This window comes from Simochromis diagramma, unplaced genomic scaffold (genome assembly GCF_900408965.1).
Source record: "Simochromis diagramma unplaced genomic scaffold, fSimDia1.1 OVJJ01000585.1, whole genome shotgun sequence".
Taxonomy (NCBI): Eukaryota; Metazoa; Chordata; class Actinopteri; order Cichliformes; family Cichlidae; genus Simochromis; species Simochromis diagramma.
Window position 1 is genome coordinate 6948021 of NW_024387398.1, and position 12822 is coordinate 6960842.

General features: G+C 42.7%; 2 protein-coding genes across 2 annotated transcripts in view; both read left to right on the plus strand.

Moving 5' to 3' along the window:
- spata5 (spermatogenesis associated 5) overlaps positions 1 to 2381 on the plus strand; it is a 107431-nt gene extending 105050 nt beyond the window's left edge. The window contains exon 17 of the mRNA XM_040010440.1: positions 1919 to 2381. Within this exon, the coding sequence (XP_039866374.1) occupies positions 1919 to 2098 (180 nt within the window). The 3' untranslated portion in view covers positions 2099 to 2381. The remainder of the gene's footprint in view (positions 1 to 1918) is intronic.
- A 2005-nt stretch (positions 2382 to 4386) lies between these two features.
- spry1 (sprouty homolog 1, antagonist of FGF signaling (Drosophila)) lies at positions 4387 to 8602 on the plus strand. Its single transcript, XM_040010376.1, has 2 exons — positions 4387 to 4996; positions 6573 to 8602. The coding sequence occupies exon 2, from the start codon at positions 6623 to 6625 to the stop codon at positions 7703 to 7705; it is 1083 nt and encodes a 360-aa protein (XP_039866310.1). The 5' UTR covers positions 4387 to 4996; positions 6573 to 6622; the 3' UTR covers positions 7706 to 8602.
- Positions 8603 to 12822: the final 4220 nt, after the last annotated feature.

A 12822-nucleotide genomic window follows, 5' to 3' on the forward strand; every position in this document is an offset into this window, starting at 1 on the left:
GACTTTTGGCTCCGGCCTGGAAATGCCTTCACGTTTACAAACAAACTGGCTCTTTCGCTCACCCTGTTTGCCTTTGTGGCTTTAATTTTTTTTCAAGGCCTGTACAGGCAAACACACAGCAGGAAACACTGGCTTGTTGATCGCCTTCACAGAACAGCTCATAAACCCAGCCAGTATGAATGTAAGGGGCCTGTGTGTGTGCGCACGCGCGTGCATGTATCGGTTGTGTACTTCAGAGGAGCGATATTTCCTCCTCCCCCTTCTTCTTCTTCTTCTTCTTTTTCCTAATCAACCTAAGGAGTGTTATGGAAGTAAACAAGCAAATAATTATTAAGCATTGAATCATGCGATTGAGGAAGAAGAAAGCTAACATGTCCTTAAAGTCAAGTTTCACTGTAAATAAGAAATTACAGTTTGATTGTCCAGCCATGTTTGTCTGTTCCTGTTTATGGATGTTGCTTGGAAACAATACTAAATCACATTGTTCAACATGTGGCATCTTCTCACACTCTCTCTTTTGCCCTCTTCCCTGCTCGCTCGCTCAGCCGCGTTTGTAAACATGCAACTGGGATACATGGCCTCATTGTTTTGCATCATTATTACTGACAGGCCTAAACGACTTGAATGATGGGAAGCCCTCATACAAAATTAACCCAGCCCCGTGTGTTTACTCTGCCTAAATCATGTTGCTCATTGGGTTGAAACAGAATGTGGGGGGAAATGGGCCTCACATCCTGACATCTGCAAAGCACCTGTCCTGAGCCATGCATGCTAGCAGGGCCAGAGCACATTCAGACAGTTATCTCCCCTCATTTTACTCTCATGCCTTGCAAAACGCCATGACTGTCATTTTGAAAAATGTGTTTCAAAATGTATTTTCTGCTAAATATTGAAGCCTACCTTACTAGGATCATGTCCTAAATACATCATGGTGATATCAGCTGATTTAATGTATCCTTATCCTTACATGTAAGTGCATTTTCTCTGTCAGTCGATGCCTTTATCCATTTTTTAGTAATGCACATTGTTTAAAAAACAAAAAAAGAAAATCAACTCGCATACCACCCAGCATGCATCATACTGTACTTGTAGGGGGGTGGCCAGTCTCTTCCCTGGACACATGCCTTGTTTTACCATTCATTATTAGACAGCTCTCCAGGATCACATGACTACCTGTCCCACTAACCTCCCACCAGACCTTATCAGTGGTTGTACAGCAATAGTTTCCTGCGAGGCTTTTCTAGTTGGAGGGAGTTGTGTAAGCCACACTGGCTGAGAACAAAGCTATGCTTCAACAAAAGGGAGGAGGCTGGCACTGCTGGGAAAGGTGCCTGGCCTTCATCAGCCATCGCCACCAATTCGGAAGTGAGTCACTCCTCTGGCGTGTGCAGAATCTCTCTCAAAGGTCACCTGCGCTGACTGCAGCACTCCTCCATGCCATTGCATAATTCCATCAGTACTGTAGCAACAAGGCTGCAGGAGAATGCCTGTATTTATATTTTAGACATGGCAGATCAGAAAAGTTGGACAAGCACTGAGAAGGAAAACTACACCAGGGAACTGCAGTGAAGCACATTTTATGAAATTAACTCACCATGGTTCATTGTTGTTTTGCAAATTAACTCTAAACTTGAAACAAAAAACAGTGTGTTCATCTTGTTTTTGTTCAAACTCTTCTTAAACACTCTCTCAGATTCTTCTTTTATATGTCATAAAAGATATGAGGTATGATTTTCTTACTAAATTACTGCTCTGTTACTGAAGCACATCAACCTACATGACTAGTCTATCATGACATCGATCAGCATCTAAATGTGCCCCCTCATATGATTCAGTAGTGCTCAGTGGATGGAGTGCTTTGCCTGACTGCTGACTGTAACTGTGTCTGTTTCCTGACTGTGTCTGTTTCCTGTCCCAGATAACTGCAGTATGTAGAGAGGCTGCCCTCCTGGCCCTGCAAGAGGACATCAAAGCTCGGCACATCGAAGCCAGACACTTTGAAAGTGCCCTGAACACTGTGAAGCCCCGAATCCCTGACTCTGTCATCCAGTCGTATATCAGCTATCAGCAGCAACACAGTGGCCTGTGTTTCTTCTGACCACACAGCTATGGAAAAAGTCAAAATTAGGATTTTCTTATTTTTATTAGTTTAGAGTTGTGTATATGTGTTAACTGTACCAGTCTGCTTCATTACACAGTGTTAAATGTTTTCAAACCACAACATTAGGCCAAAGAATCTCATCAGTTGTAAATCGCTGACTTTAAAATAAGACTCTGTTTTTATTGCAGCATTGACACTATTGCTTTATTTTTTGACTTTGAAGGATATGGTGTGCTGTCATGTTTGATCAAATAAAAATGATAATGTATTCATACTGTCATCGATCCGCTTATTGTCTTTGGTTGCCTTATTTTAATCCCATATAACAGTGGTGAGCCAGTGTGGTAGTTTGCACTGTTAAAGACGTCCAGCCGTGAATTTACAGCAGTATCAGCGTGCTGAGAAAACCCGTAAACTAACACGTCCCAAATCACGTTAAAGCAGTGCAGTCTTATAGATCTGATTGGATTTAAATACCTCCTATGCTCTGGTTTGTTGTAGCTTAACATTCACCTATAAATCTGTCCGTCCTACATGTTTCCAGGGCCACTTTGTGTAATTTATGAGTTGTGGCTCTTCTGGATTTTGAATAACTCCTCCAGTCAAATCGCAGGTTTTTCTGCGTTTTCAGGACATGTTGGGTAAAGCTGCAATAAAATCTAAATTGGTAAAAACGTTGTCTAACTGATTATACATTTGGTGGGCAGTGTGAGCCCTCTAATCAGAATATTCCACAGGCACATGGACATCTATGGAATTAAATAGCAGCATTAGACAAGGACCCCTGATGGTTCCTAAACCCCGAGTTTGGTGAACCGCTGCTCCGCATCCACGGGGAGAAAAAACAGCCGGGGCTGGTATATTCATCACATCTACCCATGGAAAATCAACTAATTGCTGTAATCGTGAGATTTCCGTCCGCACTTCAGACCACTGAGAGCAGGGATCCAGGCGGCCATCTGTCGGTCTACCAGGGCTTTCTTTATCATCAAGAAGCTACATTTTTACATCGGGCCTGAAAAAAACAAACAACCTCTAAGTTATTATTGCACCGCGGAGTCACTTTTACACTCCGCAGGTCTTTTTGTTCGATTCTTTTTTTAAACATTTGCTGACCCGAAATGGCACTGGGGGTCATTCATCTATTGATTTTTCCATTTGAATAGGATAAATTGACTTTGTATTGAACTTCCTTTTCTCATGGATCCGGATGTAGCGCATCCGCGACACCAATCAAACCAGACAGTCAGGAACAGAGAAGAGGGGGGTGGCAGGAGTGAGGAGGGGAGCCTTTCCCCCCTGGCTGCAGGGCAGCTTTTTTCTTAAGGTGGTCTGAAGCTACAGCGCACACTGCCCCGCAAACCCCCACCCCACCCAAACAGAAATCAACACAGAACTCCTCTGATAGTGATTTCATATCAGAGAATCGTACAAACTGAACATTCATTGCCACACGTTGTGTTTCCTCTGATGACACGAGTTAGTGCGTAATGGGAACATTCCACAGAGGACAGAGGACATCCTGTTGATGCTTCCTCTGTGAGTTGTCTGTACAATGACACAGCTGTGTGGGCAGAAACTGGTTGGGCTCGAGTCTGTATTTAATTCACAGAGACTAATGAGTTAGATGTGTATGGATCCCTATTTCACAGCAGTGAACAGGTAGCTACAGAGCACAGACATGATGAAACTGCAGTTTAGGAGCTATTTTACTCAATATATGATTCTTTCTTATTTCTATAACAAACTTTTCTCTAGTCGTATGAGGTTCCTTGACATGTACAAGATTTAACCTAATATAACCATGTTTATTAAACTTATATTTCTCATCCAAACCCTATAATAATTAACTTTGATGTTGTTGTCGTTAATCTTACTCATATTTTCCTCTAAAATCCTATAAAAATATTTTTTGTGCCCAGTACAAATATATCAAATGCCCCTTTTGAAACAATATGCGGTTTATTTTTCAGCTTATAAGGACCATCGTGCTATTTGGGTGCACATTTTTTGAAACATGGGCAAAAAATAAATAAATAAATCAGAAATTCTGAATCTACGTAAAGTGGTTTTCTTTCCTGTTTTTGATGCGTGTGTATGGTACCAATAATGACAACTCAGCAATGTTATAAATAAATACGGCGTTTAATACGTCACTATTAGTCACATCACCCTCATTCACACCATTAATCATAACCCACAAGAACGGAAACTAGTATTTTTTTTTCTTCCCCTAACCCCCTCGTTGAGTCAACGTTTGCGTTTTTAAAAAGCCGTTCCACCTTAACCAGTGCACACATCTCTATCGCCCGGCCTTCCACATCTGCCCAATGAATCAAGAACGGATGCGATGTATCCTTTTTCAGCGGAGTGGCTGGCCAATGGGAGTTGGATTGTCGAGCAAACACTAAGCCCTGAGCCCCCATTCATCAGTGCTGAACAGGCCCGCAGAGCAGAAGAGAGCGCACCGCTGTCTGCAACATAACGACGCTTTTGCATAAGAGCGCAGATTTCCCGCAACAATAACTAACAGCCAGAACTCAAATACAATTCTCAGCAGATACGCGAGGAGGAGCAACTTTTGGATATAAGCTCGCGCGTGTTTATTTATTTATTTTTTCCTCTCAGCCTTCTTCATCAGAGCTCCGCCGTGGATTTACTTTATCTTGGGACAGATGCACGCGTAACACACGCTGAACTTTTCAGTACGACTTAACCGAAAAAAATAAATAAAAAGGGAATAACGCAAAGGGATACATTCGCACTTGGATTAACAGACTGAATGTTATGCATTAGACCTCATAATCTACAGCTGGACATTGCCCCTTCCGTTTGGATGGAGTTTTGGTAGATTATTTGGTTGATGGATTCGACGCTATGGATGCTTGCATATAGGTATGCATCTTCTTAGTGATTTTACGCTTATTTTGCGCATTTTGCTTTGGTTTTAGGGCATTTGTTGCCCGATAGTAGGGCACGTAGCTACCTAGAAAGCGCCGCTGCAGCAATAAAGTCCAAATGTTTTGCTGTGCGCAAAGACTTTTCGTCTTATTTTCCATGTGTTCGCCATGAAATAAAGAATCCGCTGTGGGTTGAACTGATCGCGACTACTTGGTGAAGTTGATGGATTTCCACGCCAGTGTTGTTCCGAGGCTGTGCTGTAACAAACACCCCTCCCCCATGGCGGTTGTTTTCATTCATAAGTTTTGCCCGTCTATTCGGACGCGTCCTGTAATGTCTCTTGATCTCCGGCTCTGGTTTTTATAAGATCCTGTTTTTATTACTGCAAACAACGCCTTCTCATGTGAGCGTGTTCTGTGCATATGATCCTATTTAAAGTGCGCCATTTGACGGATAGACTATTAAATGTATAGATAAATATTTTTAATATAGTTGAAACGTGAGTTTGTTTATGTGCAAAGCCGCAAAATCGATCTTTCTGCTTTGATTGTAGTAGTTTTTATTTTTATTTAATCGTTGATAGTTTTAAGGAGCCCTTCACGGGACACCTAGGCTTTATGTTTTTGTAAACTGTAAGTTTCGGCCTCCTGCAGGTCGGCTGTGCTTAATAACATCCCCAAAGACTCAAGTTCAAATTCCTAATCGTATTCCTATAAATACAAATATATATATATATATATATATATATATATATATATATATATATATATATATATATATATATATATATATGTATGTATAATATGTGTGTGTGTTCATATTGACTTCAAAAATTGGGGGCTTCTCGGCACTGAAATAAGGTTTTAATCTGACGATTTTCGAGCGTTTTTTAACTGCCGTCTATATTTTGTCGGAACTTGATCTGACCTTAGTTTTCTAGCTCTACTTTTGTCCCCGTTTCCCTGAAATCCTTTTTGATGTAGTAATAGAATACTAAGTGAGGCAGCTCATTTAGTTCCCTTGGATCGTGTCCTCGTTTCGTCGCCGCGGTGCATTTAAATGTTAACTAGTCATACAAATGTAAATGAGCAGGGGAAGTATTTGTAGGGCCTGCTGAAGTTTAGATGTGTGCCTGTTGGGGAGGAAGGTACAAAAAGTCTTGTTAATAGTCAACTTTTTCCCGGGTTGCCTCACTTAACGGGATCAAAAGTGACATATTGTCATGTTGACAGGGTGAAAACAGTTGGTCTGGATTAACTATAAAGACACCTGCAAATATTAAACTAGCCTGCACAGATTACTTATTTGTCATTAATTTATAATCACTGTTCAGCATCTTATGTTATAGCTGTGCAATAACTGCTATGGTATGGGTCAAGAATGATTGTAATGATATATTAGTATTAGATTTTTATTAGTATTATTTCTGAATCCAAAAACACTTGGGATTGTGTTAACCCCTCTTCCATCAGGACTGTGTTTCCTAGAACAAGGATTTTTATTTTTTGCTTGACTGTTTCTGATCATATCTCCTGCCTCTTCCTTGTCTCTCCCCCCCTCCCTCTGGCAGGTTTTCCGATGCATGTCCACGGTGAATGTCGGAAGTGGTGATTCCCCCAGATGGAGCTCCAAAGTCAACATGGCCCTGGCGGTTCATTAGTGGTGATCCAGCAGCCTTCCCTAGAGAGTCGGCAGAGGTCGGATTACGAGCGGGAGTTCCAGCATGCCGGCATTTTCTCTCTGGAACAAATCAAGGCCATCCGCTCTAGCAACGAGTACACTGAGGGACCCTCAGTGGTTCGGAGGCCCCCTGCACCCCGGATGGTCTCCAGACCCCATGAAAAGCAGGAGAGGACTCACGAGGTCATCCTCGTCAATGTGAACAACAATTATGAGCACCGGCCATCAGGTCACCACCATCATGCTGGGGGCAGTGTGTTGGTTGGGGGACAGCAGTATGGTGGGCCTCGGGCACCAGGGCTCAGCCGCTCTACTAGCACAGGAAGCGCCGCCAGCTCAGGGAGCAACAGCAGTGCCTCCTCTGAGCAGGGACTCTTGGCACGCTCACCCCCCACCAGACCTGGCATTAGCTTACAGCATCACCACCGAGTGGATCGGCCTGTTCGGACTCAGCCGAAGCCCAAGGCCCTTTTACAGCCCCAGCAGGGACCTCAATTTTACCAGCCTCCACTAGAGGCTCCACTCAAGCCCCAGGGCAAAGGGAAATCAGACTTTTCTGGCTCTGGCAACGAGGTGGTGGCTGCTGCTGGGCACCAGTTCATCTGCGAGCGCTGTGGGAAGTGCAAGTGCACCGACTGCACAGCACCCAGGAGCCTGCCTTCATGTCTGGCGTGTAACGGCCAGTGCCTCTGCTCTGCTGAGAGTGCACTGGAGCACGGCACGTGTATGTGCCTTGTTAAGGGCATCTTCTACCACTGCTCCAATGACGATGAGGGGGATTCATGTGCTGACCACCCCTGTTCACTGTCACGTTCCCACTGCTGCTCTCGCTTCCTGTGCATGGGATTAATGTCGGTACTCTTCCCCTGTCTGCTATGCTACCCACCTGTCAAGGGGTGTCTGAAGGCATGCCAGGGTTGCTATGACCGGGTTAAGAGACCTGGCTGTCGCTGCAAGAACTCCAACACTGTGTATTGTAAACTGGAGAGCTGGGCCCCACAGACCCAGGAAAAGCCTTCCTGATCGCTTCCCAAGGTCTCAGTGATTGCCTGTGCACAGGAGACTCTAGAAACGGATCTTATGATGACAATGATAATGATAGTCACAAATTAATGTTTATCAGACATTCTGAGCACCTCCCACCCACCTCCCCTCCTCGCTGCAGAACCCTAAGGAGCTAAGCAAAGGAGTAACGAAAACCACTCGATTATTTTTAGTTTTATTTTCTCTGGATCAGGACCATGTTTTTACAGACCAGTGTTTGCCTTAACTGTTTCTATGTCTATCCTCAGCTCCTCATTAACACTATTTTTTTATATATATATGAAAAGTTTTTCTTCCGTTTTAGGTAGGCACTTTCCTCCGGGTCTGTGTGCCCGGTGGGATCTGCCTCTCACCAAATCTGTGAAGGACGATCTACTATAGGGCAATTATGTAGCTGTTACCTGGTATTCATAGCAAGCAGGTATGTTTGAGTTTATTGGTTGCTACCACACTAAAACCGTGGTTTCTATGCTCATTTTGCATTAACGAAAGCACATCCATCTCATAGTATTCTCCACTTGGATATGTTTCTCTCCTTCCACCCATCTGAACCTTTCATACACATTCTGTGGCATATTCTCCGATGTTTTTTGTTTTCCTTTTATCTTGTGTAAATTGTATGTTCAAAAATCCATAAGAGGAATTCTGGCTATTTTTTAAAAGAAAAAAAATGTCTGTTAAACATTTTTTTTGTTAAAAAAATATTTATTATGTGAAGCTCTATTATTTTATGATATTTATTGCAAGAGACAGTCTTAAATTTACTCATGTCTGAATATAACAAAATATCAAATACTTACTGAAAAATTAAAGGGTGGCACAAAAGAAAACTATGTTAACTTTAACGCAGAAAATATATTAATTAATGAAAAAATAGCACTGTCTGGTGTCTTGATTGCCCTGCTGAGAAGCAGTAACTAAATCTGATGGATGGCCGCTGGCTGATTTTTAAGGGAATGTGGGTCTGTTTCTTAAGTTGGGAGTTCAGTGGTGAACAGCAAATCACTGTTCCATGTGTGTATGCATGTGTGTGTGTGTGTGTGTGTGTTCACGCTGGGTGTGGAATTCCTGTTTTTTTTTTTAAAGCTACAAGTAGAAACAGCTTGTAGCTCAAAATGTGACTGTTTACATTCTTGGAGGGCTTCTTTGCTGCGATTCTCCTCGGTAACCTTGAAAGCTAAACAATACAGGTCATTGACATGATTAGCCCCGAAGCTGCTAGCATCAACAGAGTCTCCACGTTTTCAGAGTGAGTTATGCTCACAGGAAGTAGCTCTCCCTCTAAACCCCCCTCTCGTCTCACCCGCCAACAAGTCACCACAAAACTATGTACTGTAGTTTATTCCCTGGGCTTTAACGCAGCCAGATCGGGATGTTCCCAAACTCCCAAATGGTCTCCGCGCTGCAAACCCAAGAGTGTGTGCCATCAGATATGAGAGCGGTCATTACGAGTAGCCGGGGCCACCTGTTCAAAGATAATAAACCGGGGCTATCAATGCTGGGCTTTTATGGCATGGTTCCTGCACTAAAGGCAATGACAGGGGCCAATCCAGCCCCCACTGTGACCCGCAGTCCCCCATTTGGCCAGCTCTTTTTGTCAGTGAATTTATCACGTGGGAAGTCCACTGAACCCCTCCACCCCCACCACTGACACCCGCGCACTTCTCCACCTCCGGGCCCCCAAGAGATGAGATCATCACTTTGAGAGTTGGTTGGTCAGCCACAAATACCAGCAGCTGGGGAAACACAAAAGGTGAACAGGAAATTCTCTTGGACAAAGGAAAAAATATACAGCAGTTTAAATTTGGAGAGCTGCAGCGCTGGCGACAAAACAACACAACCGTGTCTATTATCAGCTACAAGTGATCGCAGTGGCCTTGGTTGCTGTTTGCAGCAGGCCTCGGATCTTTGGATTATTTAAAACGTCTTCAGCTAAAGTAAACTAGAACCCACTGTTAAAGCTCTGGCACTTTTAAGGAATAATTATTTAAGCGCTTTAAAGACGAGAAAAGTAATAGTAAACTCACTAGCATACAGTCTTATTTTAATCATAAGTTTACATGAAAAAACAAAACACAAAACATCCCTTCAAGTTGGTGGTGAGTACTCACCGGGCTTTTCTTGGTGGAATGTACCTTTTGTTGCTCTGAGTAGTTAGGATTAGCGATTTGTCAATTTCCTGTTACCTTTCACAGCTGCAATTTGAGCCCTGTTTGCTCCTGGCCCTTAGATGATAACATACAATAGGAGGCCTCTTTTTTTTTCAGGTTTCATTATCGTTCCTCACTATGGATGAGGGGGATGGAAAAGATCTACACTGTATTCAGAAGGCGGTGAACAGGAAGACAGTGTTTACTTGATATTTTCCAGCCTAAGCCAAATAAGGCAACAGATCCTACTCCCACCATTTTCAGAACTTGGCTCTGTTAAGTCCGCAACACGTCTCTTAAATCTCTGATCTAATCAGCTGAGGTGTCTAAAATAACATTCAAGGCCCATGAATGGCTTCTTTCACTTTTCAGTCATCCTGCCACGTGAACTGCTCCGTAACTGCGTCACATTTTACTCGTCACACGACTAGCACTCCATCGAGAAAAAAAAAGACATGAATTCTGAGTCAGTATTAAGTAATTCAATGGCAAAAATGGTAACAACCACCACCCCTCCTCCTCCTCCCCTTCTTTGCACTTGTTTTAGAGTAAATTTAGCTGCTCCACACACCCACGTAATGCTATTTGGAGTTGTCAGGCTTGGCGGGTCCCAAGCTGCAGCTTTGGGTTTTTTTGGGGGCCATACAAGTGCAAACATGCATGACTACCAAGTGAGTCACGATGGAAGCTCCAACCCACACATCCTACTGGGACAGTCCTTTTCTTAGCCGGGGCACTGCTGCCGGCATGGTCACAGTGGAGCAGGATATACTCTATAAACAGTCATCCTCCTCCACAGCATTCATCACCAAAAGGCTTGCTTCAGCTTTCCTCTGCCTGCTCATCTGGTTTTCATTATTTCCCCTCATGGCATATAAATAGAAATTAGCAATCAAGGGAAATATGGGGGTGGTGGATGTTGGAGGGGAAGGCAGGTTTTTTGGACTTCAGCATGACGACCAAAGTTTATGGAAGTTATCTCCTCAGATATTTGGTTTTTGTTGATCTCAGAGTCCTGGATCGACATGTGAGAGGGTTGAAGTGTTTAGAAACTGCTCCAACATCCACACTCAGCCGCCGCAGGATTAAAATGACAAAAGAACGATATTAGGTATCCATAAAACATTTCAGTGCAGGTCCCGATAAAGTCAGAATTACTAGAGTTTACTGTATCCAAACACGGGGAAAATACAGTATATTGTTGCAGTCAGATGAAAACCTTTCCAAAATATAAACATTTTAATGCGCAGCAATGTTTTTGCTTTGACTGCCATGTAGTGCTGACGTGATAAAAAAAAAAAAGATTTGGAAGAAGTAATTTCTCACACAAAAACTTGTGGTTCTTTAATTTAACCTAAAATTCTCCAAGCTGAAGATGTGAACCTTTCAGCCAACAGATAGATATTAAAAAGCCAGAAAAAGAGACTTCTACTTAAAAAAAAAAACTGCAGTTACCCTGCTTGACCTCTATGATGGTGCCAAGCAAATCTAGGATATGTCCAGAAAGATTAGACAATACGACATTTTCTCATTTACCCCTTTGTTGCGCTTTGTCATTTATTTTCCAAATGACACATCCACCTGGGAGATTTGAAATTCACAAAGCAACGAGAGTAAATAGGCTTTTGTTTGATTGTGGCTACTACTTTAAAAATACACGTTAACATTTTAAAATGGGACCACTTTGTCCAAACAAATAGTCCCCTAAACAGTTTCCTGTTTTGAGCAGCACACTTAAATGTTAATTCCCTGTTTCAAATTAAATCATAAGTCACAGTGACAACTGTATTAAATTCTGGGAAAGTTAAACCAAAATAATCCAATTAGCAAGAAAGACTCTTTTGTATTGTGTGGCACTAAGTAAAACTACATTTAAATGCTGTTTCCTGTTGGTCAGATGACCAGTGCAGCACCTATTTAGCGGGCTCTTCCCTCATTGGGAGCTATAAAGGGCCTGCAGGTACAACCCAGTGTTTTATCAGGTGTTGGATTATTGAAGACGGATGTGTTTCATTGGGGTTTGAGCCCTTTTAAGCACTTGCTTCTGGGTATACACACACCCACAGGAACTTAATGTAACCCCCACCCCTTTAACTTAGTACGTGTCCGTGCAGCATCACAAGCCATCTGATGCCTCATTCTTAACCGAGCCTCCTTCCTGTCTCTTGTCTTTGTCTACTATTTTATGGACAAAGACCAGCTGGAGACAGTGATGTCTATCATGAAGGAGGAGGCTGATGGATCAATACAGTGTGATGCGCTTGGCAATCTTTCGGTGAGCTCCTTTTGAAATTAATGGTTGGCATAATTTTTGCTACAGACTTGCTCTTGATCAATGGTTCCTATTGACTCATCAGTATTCCAAGTGTTTGCAAAGTTAGCGCAAAAGCCTTTGCCAGTTCTCACAGGTCCCAATAGACTCACTTGTGATTTTGTATTCCGCTCACTAATTAAATCAGCAGGGTGTTTGTCTCGCTGTTGCTCTTATTGGAGACTGTTGTTAGAAACAGCAGTTGTCAACAGTCATTAGATCTGATCCCCAAATGTGCTCACAGCGATTCAAGAGATAATCAAAAGACTGTAGTTTATAGCCAGGGATATGTGAAAATGACAGCAACAGACAAGAATGATGAAGATCAGAACCTGCCTTACATAAAAATCACCTCCACAAATAAAAGATCACACCCTTGTTTCTCTTTTTACAGCCCCAGGGGACAATCTTGTGTGTTGCATTCCAGGCCCCCTACAAGCACGTTTGTTCTGTTTTTCCCCTTTGATAGCTCAAAAGAAGGCCAACAAAAAGCATCACACATGAACATCAAGTACATAGTTTGAAAGATAAATAGATTTGTGTGTATTTTTCTGCAAGGAAGAAGAGGAAGCTTGCTCTTTCTTTATCCCCCCTTCCCTCCCCCCTTCTTTCTCTCCCTTTTTTTCAAGATTAGA

Bases quoted from the DNA above. Each gene is read 5' to 3' on its own strand.
- spry1 (XM_040010376.1), top strand. From the start codon at position 6,623: ATGGAGCTCCAAAGTCAACATGGCCCTGGCGGTTCATTAGTGGTGATC.